Source organism: Plecotus auritus (assembly GCF_963455305.1).
Source record: "Plecotus auritus genome assembly, chromosome: 2".
Taxonomy (NCBI): Eukaryota; Metazoa; Chordata; class Mammalia; order Chiroptera; family Vespertilionidae; genus Plecotus; species Plecotus auritus.
In genome coordinates this window covers 172,728,123-172,747,231 of record NC_137771.1, presented here as the reverse complement: position 1 = coordinate 172,747,231, position 19,109 = coordinate 172,728,123, and the positions used below count along the sequence as shown (strand labels likewise).

At 38.5% G+C, this 19,109-nt stretch overlaps 1 protein-coding gene across 14 annotated transcripts in view; it reads left to right on the top strand.

The window, feature by feature from the left end:
• LRCH3 (leucine rich repeats and calponin homology domain containing 3) overlaps positions 1 to 19,109 on the top strand; it is a 121,584-nt gene that overhangs the window by 30,761 nt on the left and 71,714 nt on the right. For 13 of the 14 annotated variants that reach the window (XM_080656639.1, XM_080656642.1, XM_080656640.1 and 10 more), the window contains exons 2-3: positions 13,801 to 13,945; positions 14,799 to 14,925. In XM_080656639.1, coding sequence (XP_080512765.1) covers positions 13,801 to 13,945; positions 14,799 to 14,925 — 272 coding nt within the window. The remainder of the gene's footprint in view (positions 1 to 13,800; positions 13,946 to 14,798; positions 14,926 to 19,109) is intronic. The other variant, XM_080656634.1, reaches the window with a different exon arrangement.

Genomic DNA, 19,109 nt, shown 5'->3' with positions numbered 1-19,109 from the left:
CAATCGATATGACTATGTGATTTTTATCTCTCAATTTGTTTATGTGATGTATCACATTTATTGATTTGCGGATATTGTACCATCCTTGCATTCCTGGGATAAACTCTACTTGGTCATGGTGTATGATCTTTCTGATGTATTGCTGGATTCGATTTGCTAGAATTTTGTTGAGGATTTTGGCATCTATGTTCATGAGGGATATTGGCCTGTAATTCTCCTTCATTGTGTTGTCTTTATCTGGTTTTGGTATTAGGGTGATGCTGGCTTCATAGAAGGAGCTTGGAAGTGTTCCTTCCTCTTGAATTTTTTTGAATAGTCTGAGGAGGATAGGTTTTAGTTCTTCCTTGAATGTTTGGTAAAACTCTCCTGTGAAGCCGTCTGGCCCTGGGCTTTTGTTTGCCGGAAGCTCTTTGATGACTACTTCAATTTCTTCCATAGTTACTGGCATATTGAGCTGTTTAGATTCTTCCTGATTGAATTTTGGAAGGTTATATTTTTCTAGGAATATGTCCATTTCCTCCAGGTTGTCCAGTTTGTTGGAATAGAGTTGTTCGTAGTATTTTTTAACAATCCTTTGTATTTCGGCGGGATCTGTTGTTATTTCACCTCTTTCATTTCTGATTTTCTTTATTTGGGTCCTCTCTCTTTGCTTCTTGGTGAGCCTGGCTAGAGGTTCATCAATCTTGTTTATCCTTTCAAAGAACCAGCTCTTGGTTTTGTTGATCTTTTGTATTGTTTCTTTGGTCTCAATGTCGATTATCTCCGCTCTGATCTTTATTATTTCCTTCCTTCTGCTTACACTGGGCTTTTCTTGTTGCTCTTTTTCTAACTCTTTGAGTTGTAGGGTTAGGTAATTTATTACCATTGTTTCTTGTTTTTTGCAGTAGGCTTGTAGAGCTATGAACTTCCCTCTCAAGACTGCTTTCGCTGTGTCCCATAGATTTTGGATTGTAGTGTTTTCATTGTCATTTGTTGCCATGATGTTTTTTATTTCATCCTTGATCTCTCTGTTAACCCAGTCATTGTTTAATAGCATGCTGTTTAGTCTCCATGTGTTTGATTTCTTTGGGTTGTTTTTATTGTAGTTGATTTCCAGTTTTATTCCACTGTGGTCTGAGAAGATGCTTGATATGATTTCTATCTTCTTGAATTTGAAGAGACTTTGCCTATGTCCCAGCAGACCCTTTAGCATTTCTTGCATTGCTGGTTTGGTGGTAATAAATTCCCTTAGTCCTCTTTTGTCTGTGAAGCTCCTGATTTCACCTTCAATTTTGATTGATAGCCTTGCTGGGTACAATAATCTTGGATTCACACCCTTCCTTTGCATGACTTTGTATATTTCATTCCATTCCCTTCTGGCCTGATGAGTTTCTGTTGAGAAATCAGTTGCTAGTCTGATGGGGTTTCCTTTGTATGTAACTTTCTGTCTCTCTCTTGCCGCTTTTAAGATTCTTACTTTGTCATTGGTGTTTGCCAATTTAATTATAATGTGCCTCGGCGTTGGTCTTTTGGGGTTCATTTTGCTTGGGACTCTGTGAGCTTCCTGGATTTGTGTGGGTTTTTTCTTCCCTATATCAGGGAAATTTTCTGTCATTATTTCTTCAAAGAGGTTTTCTATTCCTTGCTCAGCTTCCTTTCCTTCTGGAACCCCTATTATGCGGATGTTGTTTTGTTTCGTGTTGTCCCAAAGTTCCCTTAGGCTCTCCTCCTGCCTTTTAATTTTTTTTTCTAGAAGTTGCTCTACTTGGGTATTTTTTCCCATCTTGTCTTCTAGCTCACTGATGCGGTCCTCTGCTTCTTCTAGTGTACTCTTGATGCTTTCTATTGAGTTCTTTACAGCAGTGATGTCATTTTTCATTTTTTCTTGGTTCTTCATTTCCTGTTGGTTCTTGCTCATATTGTCAAATTTGTCTTCCATTCTTTTCAGCCACCTTATGACCATTTCTCTGAATTCTTTCTCTGGAAGGTTGCTTGCCTCCATTTCGTTTACTTCCTTTTCTGGTGATGCCTTCTTTTCTTTCATATGCAGGCTGTTTCTTTGTCTCCCCATGGTCTCTCTTCTCTGGATGTCTGGTTATTTAGTTCTCTCTCTCCTGCGTTGATTTAAAGGCACAAAATACAACACAACCAGGTACAACACACAAGGCACTGAACAGAAATATATTCACGATATTAATAACCTCCAATAAAGGTGACCACCAGAGAAAGGCAAATTAGGGGATAGGAGAGAAAGAAGAAGAGGAAAAAGAAAGAAAGAAAAAAAAAAGGAGTGTCAAAATGAAATTGGGAAAAGGAAAAAAAAACTAAGAGAGACAAGAAAGAGACTAAGAGAGAAAGGGGAACAAACTATATATATGGGGATAAAACTCCAATAGAACAATCACTAATCCCAGCAAATGCCAGCAACAAGTACCTGGGGATTAATACAAACTACAACACCAACTAATATTGAGTGAGGCAAGGGAAAACAGAAGCACAAAACAACCAAAAAATAAACAAACAAAAGAAGAATAAGCAAAACAATCTCACAAAACATAAAAATTTGATATAATCAACATTCAAGCGAACAACAACAAAAGGACAGAGAGAAAAACAATTTTTTGGATAGTTAAGACAGCGAAGAGAGAGGTATGTATGGACTTGGAGCAGGGGATTGGAGATTAGATATGTAAGTAGAGTGAAATTTTAACAAGGGGTAAACAAAAGAATAGGGAAAATCTAAAGCAGGAAAGGGGTAAGATAAACAGGACACCAAAAAGGGGAAGGTTAGGAAGAGAGTGATGGCATAAAGGTAGAGTTGAGATAGAGTAAAATGATGCTAAAGGAAAGATGAAAATAGAATGTAGAACACTAATCCCAAAATAAAATGAAGAGAAATTAAAATGACACTTAAAAAAAAAAGATAAAATAGCAGTAGTAATAATACGGATTAAAAATAAAAATGTAATAATTAAAAAGGTAAAATCAAGTGAGGAAAAAAGAAAAAAGTTAGTTTCTTGAGTAAAAGATGCAAAAAATGAAAATTAAAAAATAAAAATAAAATGTGGAGTAGTGAAGGTCATTCATTCACTTCCTCTGTTGTTCTGTTTGGCACGCCTGTTTCTCAGTCCAGACAGTATTGCAGTTCCCTGCGTTCCACTGCTCTTCAGTGTTGTAAGCCAGTCCTGATTTTAAGCAGGCGGTGTGTCTTAATTTCTCGTATTCCTTTGTTTTTGATTACACAAGAGTCAATTTGTGATTCAGCCCCTGGGTGGCAGTGTTTCTGGATTGACTTCCGGGTCTATATATGGCCTCTCTAGGCAGTGTTAGAGCCTTCTTTCCCTGTGGCACTCACTACTGGTTTGTGGGAGTGGGCTGCCTCAGAGCTGGCTCTCCGATGGTCACTCCCTGCTCCGATCCCCAGGTTCCAGAAAAAACACTTTCCCCTGCAGTCTCCCAGGGTGTCCCCAACTGGGTGATCCTATGTATTGGGCTTAGTAACCAGAAGCAACGATTTGAAGAGGAAAAAGCCCAAGTGTGTGAACTCCGGGTCTGCGCGCAAGTCTAGTCAGCCGGCACACCTTTGAAATTCTTAGGGTGTCCCTGCATGTCAGATCAAAATGGGTTGCTTTTTAGAGAGCCCTTCTGTTAGCAGCTCTGAGGACCCCCTTCCACATTCATGGATCACGCCAGCCCCAACAGCCACGGATTTTTCTAGGCACAGACTTCCCTGGTCCTCCAGGTCCCGCAAAATGCGCGTTCCTCTCTCCCGCCGGGACCAGAGACCTCACCTTATCCCAGGTGAAATCTAACCTTTCTGTGGTGGAGTGTCGAGCTCTTCTGAATCCATGTGTTTGCACCAATTGGGGACTGGTGTTCTGGGGCTCGCAGCTGTTCCATGGGTGCCGCAGTTGTGGATTCTCAGACTTCCGATAAGCTCTACTTTCCTGGTCAAGATGGCGCAAACTCCTCGTCCAACTTTCCAATTTTTAATAAAAAGCATAAAATAGCTAATTAGAGATTTGACTAGCATGAAATATCCAGTGTTAGCTTACTGAGTTAATTTTAGCAAATAAGCTTGACCTTTTAATAAGTCAGGTATTAGATGTTAAAGATAAAAGCTCTTGGTTTCAAGGAACTTAAAGTCTAATGAAGAATTATAGTATAACGTGATAATTACTATAGTAGAGTAATAGAAACGCAGTCAGAGAATCTTTTGAGTGCCTAGACAAGTCAAGGGGAGTATAATGAGATTATGCTTGAGATGGCTCTTGAATGATGGGCAGGAATTTACCAGGATATTAAGAATGAAAGGCTCGCCCTAACTGGTTTGGCTCAGTGGATAGAGTGTCAGCCTGCGGACTCAAGGGTCCCAGGTTCGATTCTGGTCAAGGGCATGTACCTTGGTTGTGGGCACATACCCAGTAGGGAGTCTGCAGGAGGCAGCTGATTGATATTTCTCTCTCATCAATGTTTCTAACTCTCTATCCCTCTCCCTCTCTATAAAAAATCAATAAAATATATTAAAAAAAAAAAAGAATTAAAAGGTCACTAAGGTTAAGTAAGAATCGCTGGTATATATGATGCTGACAAACGGGGAGGGAGAGAGAGCCAGCCCCTGTGAATGAGTAGTAGTAAGCTGAGCAGATGTCCTAAAAAATGTCTATATATATATATATTTTTTTTACATATATATGTGTATATATATATATATATATATATATATATATATATACACACACACACACACACACACACACTCACACACACACACAGACAGTCTTCGGGTTGGACTCAAGATACGTAGTTTCATGTTTACGTCGCCATCTCCCGTTTATTTATTTTAAAAAATGGTCCATCATTTTCACGTATGTACAAATGTATGTTTTTTTTTATTTATTTACCACAAGTAAAGGTCAGGAATTGTTATCTTTCTTTAAATTTTTTTTTTACTGTTTCACTTCATTACTGCTGTGTATGTGCTCCATGTGAGTGATGTAGGAGCTTATGTAGGAGGGTTCCAACTTACGTTGAAAATCGTGTTACGCCGGACCGTAGGAACGGATCTCCGACGTAACCCGAGGACCTACTGTACATTTATATATATATATATATATATATATATATATATATATATATATATATATATACACACACACACACACACACACACACACACACACACACACACACACATGTATATATATATGATAATAAGCAATACACAATGGCCAAAACACCTATTTTTTTAAATAAGAGATTTCGAAAAGATATCCTTTGGTCCCCTTTCCCCGTGTGCTTTAGGTAACCTGCATATACATAAAAGCTGGAAACCCTTGGAAGAACTTCACATAGACTAATTTCAAGCTGACCTATTGTGGTGTGGAAAACTTACATTTAAATTCAAAACATTTGTATTAATTGGTTCAACTGAATTTAACTTATTTTGGTTGTTAATCAGATAGGTGGTTCCTTTTAACAGAAATGTCACCACATTATTTCTTCTGATAGCTTACATGAAAATAGGGAGAAGAACAGAGGGACAGAGGAGAGTGTGAATTAGATAAAGTGGGTCAAAGAAAGTGATCTCAGGCACCTTAGTGTAAAAGTCTGAAACAAAAAAAAAGTTGCCTTTTTGCTGTTAGGAAGAGTTGAGAATGGTGATTTTAACAGTTTAACTACAACAAATAAGGAGCAAAATTGAACAGACTTCTAAGAGTAAAGAATTTGTTTAAGCATTTAAACACTATTTAGATATTGATAATTATTTTAAGAGATCTATGTTAATAAATTATTAAGGTGTTAAGTTTTTGTGTTACACAGAATTAAGGTCCCCCCCTCGTTTTTTTGTTCTTCTTTTTTTTTTTTTTTTGCCACCTAATGAGAAGTGAGCAATATGATGCTAGTAAGATAATTATATTCTTTTTCTGGACCTTGTGACCTTCAGTTTCAAACAGAAAGTTAGAAAAATTAGCTAGGAGGAAAATGCCAAGTCAGTTAAGCAAATGTTTCTCAAAAGCTTTTTTCAGGTTTAAAAAGCCACATTGCTTTTATATCCTTGGGTTTCATGTTTGTCTCCCAAAAGTAGGAACCAACTACTCCTAATTCACCCTGTATAATAAATCCCTAATATGCAAATTGACCAAACCGTGGAATGACTGGTTGCTATAACACACACTGACCAGCGGGGGCAGATGCTCAATGCAGGAGCTGCCCCCCCCCCCCCCCCAGAGGTGAGGGGCAGCGGCAGTGGTGATCGTGGGGCGGGGCTGGCCAGCAGTGGCGCCAGGCTGCCAGCCAAGGTGGGTGCCAGCAGGGGGAAGGGAGCCCATTCTCCCTGCCTGCCTGTCGCCCTGCAAATGACCCTGATCACCAGTCAGGCCTAGGGACCCTACCCTATATATTGGGAACAGTTTCTTAGATTTAAAAATTAAAACGTGGCAAGCTACTCTAACACTGAAAAAACAGGATGACATGCATGGACTTTGGCTTGCACATTTTGTGGTCAGCCCTGTTCTGACACTTATAACTGTGTGACAAAGCCAATTGCTTAACTTCTCTCTACTTCAGTTTTTCCACCTGTAAGATGGGGAAAATGGTACTACTGCCTCAGAAGGATCATGTTATGTACTACTTTTTATACTCAGGGCAAAAAAATGTAGCTGCCCATACAACAGCAAGATGCCTTTCACCTGTATGAAAAGTATGGTCACTGGTGCATGCAGCATTCCGGATTGCAAGAGGATGTCCTACTGCCAGTTTAGACCCGACATCTCCTGAGGGTTCCCGGATTGCGAGAGGGCGTAGGCCGGGCTGAGGGGATCCCTCCACCCCTGTGCACGAATTTTGTGCACTGGGCCTCTAGTAAAGTCATAAAGTTGTTGAACAGGTAATGGGACAGATAGACTTAGGAAAAAAGTACTTCTTACCTGCAAAAAAAAAGCAAAGTAATTGAAAGCATCTCACCAAAAGTCCTAGAGAAGGAGATTCTTAAATGTTCTAGAGATTAAGACAGTATAAATGGTAGAAGTAGCACTACAGGCTATATCATATGTCCCATTTAAGATAAAAGTTTGCTCTAAATTGTATTGTTTCAGGGTATGGTTTTGCAAACTTTATTGGCAGAGTGTGAGATGAGCAGTGTTTCAAGATGAAAGAAAATATTGTAAGAATTGGATCACAGTTTAGGATGGTCTTTATAGACTCTAAAATTGAGTTTGTTTACCAATATTCTGTGAAACCAGAATCCATTCTAGGCAGAAATTCATGTTCTTTCTTGTGTGAGCAAAGAGGGTCTTTTAGGTTGGTTGGCATTATTTCCTTTCTCTGCATTATTTGAAAAGGAAAAGTATGTAATGTATTTGAATGATATCTAAAAATAAGAGGGGGAATTAAATTAGATGGAATATTGCTGGAATATGTATATGCATACCCTTTTTCATCATTAAGATCTAAGATTAATATTTAGTGATCTTTGTTGTCATATATATCTTAACTTCAACTAACATATTTCACTACAGATCATCGCATATATTTATGGTGATTTAAATCCTTTCGGTACCCTTTCACATCACTGCCAAAGCCGAACTAGGGTGCCCTTTTCTCCCAGCCTTTAATAGCAATTTTTTCACTGCCTTCCAGCCTCCACTAACAGGCCTGGGAGGTCCCTTAAGGCCATTGTCTGCTGCCTCATTTTAAAAATAGCAGATGTTTTGGGTTTTTATTAAAGCAGTACTCCATTTCCAGGTACCAATTTCTGTTATGCTTTTCTATTGCTGTGTAACAGACCACTACAAAGCTTAGTGGTTTACAAAAAACCAACAGTCATTTATTCTGAGACTTCAGTCAGGATTGGTGGCTTTCCCTTTTGCTCCTAACCACCACTCACCAAGTCTGACTTGCCTTGTTATATGAGGATGAGAAATAGATTCCAAAACTGGGGCACAGAAGTTGCAAGATAAGACTGGAACATCTTGTTGTGCCAGAATATAAGGAAATGCTAAAAAAGAAAATGAAGCTGGCATATTAAAAAGATACAGGAGCTAACCTAAAATAGGAAGGGGAATATCATAAATTAAAAACAGTTTGTACTTCTGAATGGAAAAAAGTTCAATGTCATTGTTTTATATACCTAAAACACTCTTTTTAAAAATACTTTTTAAACGTATTTTAAGAGAGGAAAGGAGAGATGGAAAGAGAGATAGAAACATTAATGATGTAGAGAATCATTGATTGGGTGCCTCTTGCATGTCCCCCACTGGGGATCCAGCCGCAACCTGCACATGTGCCTTCACCCGCAATTGAACTGTGACCTCCTGGTTCGTTGATCGATGCTCAACCACTGAGCTACCACGGCCAGGCTACACTCTTTTTTTCTTTTTTCTTTTTTACAGTTGTAGCCTATCTCATCTTTTTTAAAATTATAAAGTATCTATAGTTTGATACATATGCTAGTTTTCCCCTCAGCTGTATTTGATTAATTTTATTTAAATATTTACTTGTTTGGAAAGAAGTTATTTTCTTTTCTTTTTTTTTAAATAAATCTTTATTCAGATTATTACAATTATTTCTCCTTTTTCCCCCCATAGCTCCCCTCCACCCATTTCCCACCCCACCTTCTGCCCTTACCTCCCCCCCACTGTCCTCATCCATAGGTGTATGATTTTTGTCCATTCTCTTCATGAACCCCCCATACCCCTTTCCCCCTGAGAATTATCAGTCCACTCCCTTGCTATGCCCCTGATTCTATTATATTCACCAGATTATTCTGTTCCTCAGGTTTTTAATTCACTTGATTTTTAGGTTCGCTTGTTGATAGATATATATTTGTTGTTCATAATTTTTCTCTTTACTTTTTTCTTCTTCCTCTTCTTTAAGAATACCTTTCAGCATTTCATATAGTACTAGTTTGGTGGTGATGAACTCCTTCAGCTTTTTCTTATCTGTGAAGCTCTTTATCTGCCCTTCAATTCTGAATGATAGCTTTGCTGGGTAGAGTAATCTTGGTTGTAGGTTCTTGCTATTCATCACATTGAAAATTTCTTGCCACTCCCGTCTGGCCTGCATAGTTTCTGTTGAGAAGTCAGCTGACAGTCGTATGGGTGCTCCCTTGTAGGTAATTAACTGTTTTTCTCTTGCTGCTTTTAATATTCTCTCTTTGTCTTTTGCTCTTGGCATTTTAATTATGATGTGTCTTGGTGTGGTCCTCTTTGGATTCCTTTTGTTTGGGGTTCTGTGGGCTTCCTGGACTTGTAAGTCTATTTCTTTCACCAGGTGGGGGAAGTTTTCTGTCATTATTTCTTCAAATAGGTTTTCAGTATCTTGCTCTCTCTCTTCTTCTGGCACCCCCATAATTCTGATGTTGGTACGCTTGAAGTTGTCCCAGAGTCTTCTTACATTATCTTCAACTTTTTGGATTTTTTTTTTGCTTTTTGCTTTTTCGGTTGAGTGTTTTTTGCTTCTTTGTATTTCAATTCTTTGACTTGATTCTTGTGTTCCTCTATTCTGTTGTTGGGTCTCTGTATAATATTTTTTATTTCAGTCAGTGTATGTTTAATTTCTAGTTGGTCCTTTTTCATATCTTCGAGGGTCTCGTTATATTTATCGGCCTTTTCTAGGATATTCTTAAAAAGTCTTATAACGGTGGTTTTGAATTCTATATCCAGTCGTTTGTTTTCCTCCATTTCTTTCGTTTGTGATCTGATTCTTTGATCCCGCATTTTCACTGATTCCCTGAGTTGGTAAGGTAGATATTTGTGCTAGGTTTCCAATATGGCCCAGTGGGTCTGCTTCCCCAGTTAACCTGAGGTGGACACTCTTGGTGCACCCCTTTGTGGACTGTGTGTACAGCCTTGTTGTAATTAAGTCTTGATTGTTGTTGGTATCACTGGGAGGAATTGACCTCCAGGCCAGTTGGCTGTAAGGATCAGCTATGTCTATGCTGGGAGAAGTTCGGTGCTGGAGACAGCCTTATAGGATTAGACTTGCCAAATTGCAATGGCCTCTGTGCTCAGCTTGGATGGAGTGGAGTCTCAGTCTTGGCTTCCTGTCAGCCTTGCCCTTGCGCGCATGTGCGCTTTCAGTCCTCCGCCTTCCCCAGCTCGAGTCTCCGCCTGAGAGTCCAGACTCCCCCCACAAGAGCGTGGGTCCCCAGGGGCTCGCCTGGAACTGGGGTTCACTGCAGTCAGAACTGGGGCTCAGTGCATTCAGGAGCCTCTGACTCCCTTCCACTAGGGAAAGCCTGTGGCAACCTCCGCAGCCTTTGTGCGCACTGGCACGCACGCGCGCTTTCAGTCCTCCGCCTTCCCCGGCTCCCGAGTCTCCGCCCGAGAGTCCAGACTCCCCCCACAAGAGCGTGGGTCCCCAGGGGCTCGCCTGGAACTGGGGTTCACTGCAGTCAGAACTGGGGCTCAGTGCCGTCAGAATCCTCTGACTCCCTTCCACTAGGGAAAGCCTGTGGCAACCTCCGCAGCCTTTGTGCGCACTGGCCCGCGTGCGCCTTCAGACTTCTGCCTTTCCCAGCTCGAGTCTCCGCCCGAGAGTCCAGACTCCCCCCGTAAGAGCGTGGGTCCCCAGGGGTTCGCCCGGAACTGGGGTTCAGTGCAGTCAGAACTGGGGTTCAGTGCGGTCGGAGGCTTCCTTCCCCCTTCCGCCAGAGAAAGTCAGCCAGGCTCTCAGCCGCCCTTCCTCTCTGCGTACACAAAGACCCTTTGCCGTACCTCCAATTCTCTGTGAGCTTTTCTCTTTCCTTCTAGTTGTAGAATTTTCACTCAGCCAGCTTCCCTGTGGTTCTGGATGGTGTCCGTTCTGTCTTTTAGTTGTAGTTTTGAAATTGTTGTGCGAGGCAGCAGTTTAGGTGTTTACCTATGCCGCCATCTTGGTTTCTCAAGAAGTTATTTTCAATCCAGATTGTGTATGTAGTATTTCTTAAAACAAAAAATCATAAACATAAAATTGTGATTTTTTTTCCCCCCGTATGTTATGTTATATTCGTATTATAGATGAAGCTCTCTATGTTGAGGACAGGATTCTGACTCATTTCAGAAAAAATGTAACCAAGGAAGTGAAATACCTGATATTGAATTCAAGACGTTAATTAAAAAACTGAAGAAGACATAAATAAATGGGAAGATATTCCATGTTCATGGATTGAAAAAATTAATATTTTTTAAATGTCCATACTACCCAAAACAATGTTCATTTTTCTGGATTTTTAAGTAATTTAGCTTTATAATACAAATGTTAGGCATACTGACTTTAATTTTTTTAACCATATTTTTATTGATTTCAGAGACAAAGGGAGAGGGGGAGAGAGAAACATCAGTGATAAGAATCATTGATCAGCTGCCTCCTGCACACCCCCTACTGGGGATCTAGGCCGCAACCCAATCATGTGCCCTGACCGGGAATCAAACCATGACCTCCTGGTTCATAGGTCAATGCTCAACCAGTGAGCCACACCGGCCGAGCCAAACTGACTTTAAATAGTCCCTTCTTAAATTTAATTTGTTGCCTGAAGTCATTTTTTGGGGAGGTTAAGTTTAAATACTTAAGAAACAGTTTGCAATTTAAGTTAATTTCTTTCATTTTTTTTAACTTTTAAAATTATACAAATAATATTAAAATAAGGATTGCACTTTGTATTAAATAAATTATTTACAGTTATTTTGTAGGACATTTTTAGTTTTAAGTTCTTGATGGCCTCTTACTTGGGCTTTAACCTTTTCCTACTGGCATTTAACAAGACTGTTTCCCAACTTCATTTAGTAACTCACTTCAGGGTAAAGTAGCTCTGGGGATCACAGGCTAGTGGGACCTGTTAGACCGAGGGTATGTGAGTCTGGGATCCAGATGAAAACAAGAGATAAAATTAATGGGGCAATAATCGAAACTTGAGTCTTTAGAAAGAGTTGTATCTGGGGAAATGGTGGTGATGGTGGGGCGGGGGGAGTGTTCCAGACATTGTAGAAATTGCTTCCATTGTTTTGATGTTAGTTCTAGCAGCTTGACCTGAGCTTCAAGTATGAGGCAAGGTATGAATTGGCAATGGAAAATAATTCACTTAAAGGAACTCCAGCAGCCAGAGAGAGGATTAATAAAGATTATATCTAGAACAAGTGACTTCAGTGAAATAGAACTATTGGAAGAGATAGATGACAACTTTAACAAGCAAAACAAATTATCCTGAGATTCTCAAGAGAGACAAAGCTGTATGTTTCCAGTCATAGCATAAAAGAAATAAAAAGTGAGGCGAAAAACTCTTCTATATATTAATTTGTGGGGAGGATGATTATTGTTGATACTCAAATTCATGGTCTCGGACATAAATTAGAGTATATCAAAACAGAAAAAATATAAAGGAGAAAGAGCACATTGAGGAGATGCGCTAACTAAAGATATAATTGAGGAGAATTTCCCTGGTTTAAAGAAGGATTGCAAGAACCTACTGAGTTCCAGAATAGAAAGTTGGGGGTGGTTCAGAGATAAAAAGCAAACAAAAAAAACACCACAAGCCGCTTACACAGGAAAAATGATCAGATATGTGCTGGACTACTCAGTGTGACACTGAAAACTAGAAGGTAGTAAAATAACATCTACAGATTACTAAGAGAAGAACTGTACCTGTTCCTAGACAAAATATAACTCACTTGTTATGATGAAAGCAGGATATTTGCAGATATGCAGGAATTCAGTCCTCTATTAGATAGAGGAAAGTTCTCAGTAAAGGGTTCTTACCAAATAATTCCCAACAGAGACTTTAAGATGGGACAGAAGAAGAGAAAACAGTGGTGAGCAAATTTATCTCACAGTCTATTTTATTAAATCTAAATGGGTAGTGGTAGAGGCACTGTATTCAGCACATTCCTTTGTCCTCTGCATTTCCTGAAAATCTGCAGCTGATCCAGAAGCTTGATTAGATTTTATTCTTGTCTCTGTGTCAAGACTAAAAGTGATATTCTGTTTGGTTTTTTTTAGTGGGAGGCATATAATTTCTGATTGTCTGTAAAGGCAACAGCCATCAATACTCAATTCTAGATCAAATAATTTATTGAGCGTTGGAAAATTGGTGATATTCTATCATTATTTTTCATTTATAACTAAAACACATGGTATAAATGAGACATTTGGTTACTCAGTTCATATAGAAAAGACAAAAATAAATGTTTGATTCTCCCCTTTGTCAGTTTGCAAGATAATGAATTGGTTCTCTATTACCTTTTGGAGGTGGAGGAGAATATCTCATTATCAGCTTGTATAATTCAATATGTAGGATAGCTTTCAATCTGTTACAATTATTATCTTTATCGGAGCTCAAATTGTCTCTCTTTTTTGGCCAGTAGAAGCAAAGATGGTCCCTGAGTCCTTTGACATGATCCTGTATATCTTTGGTAAAGAAAGAAACAGTATTTTTTTGTTTGTTTTTGTTTTGCTTTGCTTTTCTAAAAAACCTCAGAATGTTGTTTGTTCTTTTGTAAAGGTGGATTTTAGGGATCCATTCGTTTCCTTGGATATTGGGTAGTTAGTATGACCTTTGATGTAATTTGTTGGCAGATATGCCTTAGACTTTGTGTTACTTGCAAAGAATAATGGTTTTATTTTTTAGTATATGTGGAGACTCAAGAATCAGCATTTCCCAGCAACAGGTGTAGAAGCATAAATTAAAATGGTTTGTTCAATTAATAAAAATTTGAATGTTTATTTTGGATCAATCTCCACAGTAGGAAATCTTGGTAAATCAAACATTCACAAAAATGCCTATTTAAATTTCATTAAAATGAGTTCCAAGGATTGATTGTAAACTTTATTTATTTTTTCTTTCAGATCTGTCACGAAATCGCCTCTCAGAAATTCCCATAGAAACATGTCATTTTGTTTCTCTTGAGAATCTCAACTTATACCAAAATTGTATTCGATATATACCAGAGGCAATTCTAAACTTACAAGCTCTAACATTCTTAAATATTAGGTAAGATGTTGTTTCTTTTTTTTTTTTTAATATTTTATCTTATGTGACCTTTTCAATTTTCTGCTCCTTTTTACTAAAGTTTGCATTATATTTTTATAGCACCAGTTTCTGTACATGTTCTTAGGCTAAATTAACATTATTTCCTATGTCCCTCTAGTTTCTCCCTATGTCTTTGCAATAATTGACAAACTCTAATAGTCATTAGCCTAATAGGCTTGCAGTGGTTCTCCAAATACTTCGTTTGGTTCTTGTGATTATGTATTTTTATGTATTCAGTTCTGAATGTATAATTGCATTTCAGCTCATGTACTTACTCCATTTTTTCACATCTTATAAAATTCTTTTATTATTTTATAAGTTTTATTGGAGAAAATGAGCAAATGAAATATCCTTTGGAAATATTTTTATATGTAATCATTTTATTATACAGTTTACATACTTCTAAAACTCATTTTGCCTCTTCATATATACTGTAATGGTTAGCAGGGAAATATACCCTATTTTGAATCATTTTTTTCTTAATATAAATTAACTTCAATAATAAAATAATACGTTGTATTTATATAGCACTTTATTATTTACAAAGGTGTTTTATGGTACAAGATAGAGGAGAAGTTAAGATTCTCAATTTACAAATGAATCTATATAAGATGCAGATAGGTTAAATGCTATGCCTAAAAATTACAAAGCTGACAAGTGAGGAAATGTAGGCTACAACTCAAATCTTGAATTCTATTTGTTCCTTGCAAGACTTATATTTGTTATTTTACTGTGTATAGAGTGGGAAAGATGGAAATTTTTTTCTTGAGTAATGGGCTCTGAATCTTCTTTTTTTTCTGCTTACCCATTTTAGTCGGAACCAACTGTCAACACTTCCAGTACATTTGTGTAATTTACCATTGAAAGTCTTAATTGCTAGTAATAACAAATTGGTCTCACTTCCAGAAGAAATTGGACATCTCAGACATTTAACAGAACTTGTAAGTTAATATTTTATTTTTTGATTGTCCCACATATCCATAGTAATACCCTGTTCTTTTATATGGTAAAGATCCATTATTGCGGTGTATTTTTTAGTTATTTTCAAGTATTGATAATGAAGTTTCACTGAGTGTTCAATACTCAAGGGCTTCTGTACAGAATTAAGAAGGAACTGAAAGTACAAGTCTGACAGGCTCATATGGAATGGGGAGAAGTCATTAAATTAGGTTCTAATCAATATTAAGTGATTTCTATTATTAAACTTTTGAGGTATAAGTTAATAATTCATTTGAACTTTTCAAATTAAATCTTGTTAATATCAATATTCTGATTTTTGGTTAACCCCCATTGGTAAGTGGACACTATAGAGGTCAGACTTACCTTTTTTTCCTTATATGCTATCTTTGGAACCTATCTCCCATTCTAAAGTAAGCTATTTTTTAAAATTATTTTTTAAATATATCTCTATTGATTTCAGAGAAGAAGGGAGAGGGAGAGAGAGATAGAAACATCAATGATGAGAGAGTATCATTGATCGGCTGCCTTCTGCATGCTCCACACTAGGGATTGAGCCTGCAACATGGGCATATGCCCTGACCAGGAATCGATCCGTGACCTCCTGGTTCATAGGTCAGTGCTCAACCACTGAGCCACGTCGGCTGGGCAAGCTATTCTTTACTGCATTCTATTTCTAAGAACTTTAACCCTCACCTACCACTCCTTGTTACTCTTGAGTACTTTTGTTACGGGCATGGCAATAAGACTTTTCTCTTTTAATCACCACAGTTGCATTATTAATTGAATACTATAATTATCGTATTATAGTTGAGGAAACTAGCACTCAGGATAATGGCCAAGGTTCCATAATTGAAGTAGAATTTGAAACCACTCCACCTTAACTCCAAAGCCATGTTTCATATTTCTGAAATGGTCAGATGCAGTTATGCCCATTGAGATTTGGGAGTATAGTTCCATGTACGTTTATTAATAATAAAGATGAATTTCACAAAAAACAAACACTATACACATATACTCTAATTGGACTACATATTAGCTAACTTTTTCAGGTAGATTATGAATATAAAGGTCACGTAAAATTCACAAATACATTAAATCTAGACCACTATTTATTTAGAGCCAATTAGATCTAGGAAATAGTTCAAAAATGTATGTTTGTTGACATTTCTTCAGAGCTTGGGTTAATAACATGAACTAATAGTAAATTGTACTCGTGATTGAAATTCTGATTTTCAGATCTTTTAAACTTTCTATTTCTACTTATTGAATCCTCAATACTTAAAATATAGATATGTCTTGCAAAAGGTACTTTCAGATTTCTACCAGAGTGGTGAGTTGATATCCTAGTTATACAAAAAGCTTGTGGCAGAGTAACAATTAGTAACCTTAAACTTACTGATTCATACTTGATGGTCTTTCTGCACCATTCTTATTCGTTTCTGAGTGAAAGTAAACTGTCTTTCAACATATACATTTTCTGAGAAAAATGTTATAGATTGCTATTATCTCTGGCTCAGGCTCAATTTTCCGACCCTTTCATTTTCTTTTTTTCTTTTTTTTTTTTTTGCCTGTTCAATAGATTTGGTTTTATTATTTTTTTTTAATTTAATAAATCTTTATTGTTCAGATTATTACAGTTGTTCCTCTTTTTTCCCCCCATAGCTCCCCTCCACCCGATTGCCACCCCACCCTCTGCCCTTACCTCCCCCACACTGTCCTCATCCATAGGTGTACGATTTTTGTCCAGTCTCTTCCCGCACCCCTCACACCCCTTTCCCCCCGAGAATTGTCAGTCCACTCCCTTTCTATGCCCCTGATTCTGTTATATTCACCAGGTTATTCTGTTCATCAGATTTTTTATTCACTTGATTTTTAGATTCACTTGTTGATAGATATGTATTTGTTGTTCATAATTTTTATCTTTACCTTTTTCTTCTTCTTCCTCTTCTTAAAGAATACCTTTCAGCATTTCTTATAATACTGGTTTGGCGGTCATGAACTCCTTTAGCTTTTTCTTATCTGTGAAGCTCTTTATCTGACCTTCAATTCTGAATGATAGCTTTGCTGGGTAGAGTAATCTTGGTTGTAGGTTCTTGCTATACATCACTTTGAATATTCCTTGACACTCCCATCTGGCCTGCATAGTTTCTGTTGAGAAATCAGCTGACAATCGTATGGGTGCTCCATTGTAGGTAATTAACTGTTTTTCTCTTGCTGCTTTTAAGATTCTCTCTTTGTCTTTTGCTTTTGGCATTTTAATTATGATGTGTCTTGGTGTGGTCCTCTTTGGATTCCTTTTGTTTGGGGTTCTGTGCGCTTCCTGGACTTGTAAGTCTATTTCTTTCACCAGATGGGGGAAGTTTTCTGTCATTATTTCTTCAAATAGGTTTTCAGTTTCTTGCTCTCTCTCTTCTTCTGGAACCCCCATAATTCTGATGTTGGTATGCTTGAAGTTGTCCCAGAGACTCCTTACACTATCTTCAAATTTTTGGATTCTTTTTTCTTTTTGCTTTTCCAGTTGAGTGTCTTTTGCTTCTTTGTATTTCAAACTTTGACTCGATTCTTGCGTTCCTCTAGTCTGCTGTTAAGTCTCTGTATAATATTTTTTATTTCAGTTAGTGTATGTTTAATTTCTAGTTGGTCCTTTTTCATATCCTCGAGGGTCTCACTAAATTTATCGGCCTTTTCTAGGAAATTCTTGAAAAACCTTATAACCGTGGTTTTGAACTCTGTATCCAGTCATTTGCTTTCCTCCATTTCTTTTGTTTGTGATCTGTTTCTTTGTCTCCACATTTTCGCTGCTTCCCTGAGTTGGCAGAGTAGCTTTGTGTGCTAGGTGTCCTATATGGCCCAGTGGCTCAGACTCCCCAGGTACCTGAGGTGGACACTCTTGGTGCACCCCTTTGTGGACTGTGTGCACAGCCTTGTTGTAGTTAAGTCTTGATTGTTGTTGGTATCACTGGGAGGAATTGACCTCCAGGCCAATTGGCTGTGAGGATCAGTTGTGTTTACGATGGGAGAACTTCTGTGCTGGAGACAGCCTTATGAGACAAAACTTGCAAAATTGCAAAAGTCTCTGTGCTCAGCTTGGATGGGGCGGAGTCTCAGGGCTGAGCAGACAGCAATGGCTTCCCATCAGCCCTGCCCTATGAGGCCCCTGGGGTCTCAGTGTCCCTCGGTAATTGCTGCAAGCACCTCTGAGAGAAAGCCGTCCTCGAGTTTTGCCTGCTGCCACAGTCCAGTTTCTCCCCCAATGAATCTGGATTCCCAGATTCTTGCCCAGAACTTGAGTTCAGCACAGTCGGGAGCTTCTGTCTTACTCCTGCTAGAGAAAGCCAGCAGCACACTCAGCAGTCAATCTTCTCTGTGTGCACTTGTGCGTGCGCCTCCAAAACTCTGTCTTTCACTGCTCCCCTGAGTTTCCGTGCACTCCTCTCTTTTCCCGACAGTCCAGACTCCCCCCGAATGAGTCTGGGACCCCAGGGTCTCACCCAGAACTGGGGTTCAGTGCAGTCGGAACTGGGGTTCAGTGCAGTCAGGAGCTTTTGTCTCTCTCCCACTAGAGAAAGCTAGCCAGGCACTCAGCCGCCCGTCCTCTCTGCGCACGTGTCTCCGTACCTCAGCCTTTTGCAGCTCCTCTGAGTCTCCGTGTGCCCCTCTCTTTCCTTCTAGTTGTAGAATTTCCACTCAGCCAACTTTCTTGTGGTTCTGGATGATGTCCGTTCTGTCTTTTAGCTATGGTTTTGAAATTGTTGTGTGAGGCAGCAGTATAGGTGTTCACCTATGCTGCCATCTTGGTTTCTCCTCAATTTCTTTTAGAACTCTTTTAACTTTTATGTCTACAGCAGTGGTCAGCAAACTCATTAGTCAACAGAGCCAAATATAAACAGTACAATGATTGAAATTTCTTTTGAGAACCAAATTTTTTAAACTTAAACTTCTTCTAACGCCACTTCTTCAAAATAGATTCGCCCAGGCCATGGTATTTTGTGGAAGAGCCACACTCAAGGGGCCAAAGAGCTGCATGTGGCTCACGAGCTGCAGTTTGCCGACCATGGGTCTAGAGTATTGGACTAAGAAGACTAGCTTTTGATTCTACTTCTGTCACTAATTGATAGAAAAATAAAAGTAAAATTATTTTTTTCTAAAAATGTTTTGGGAAAAT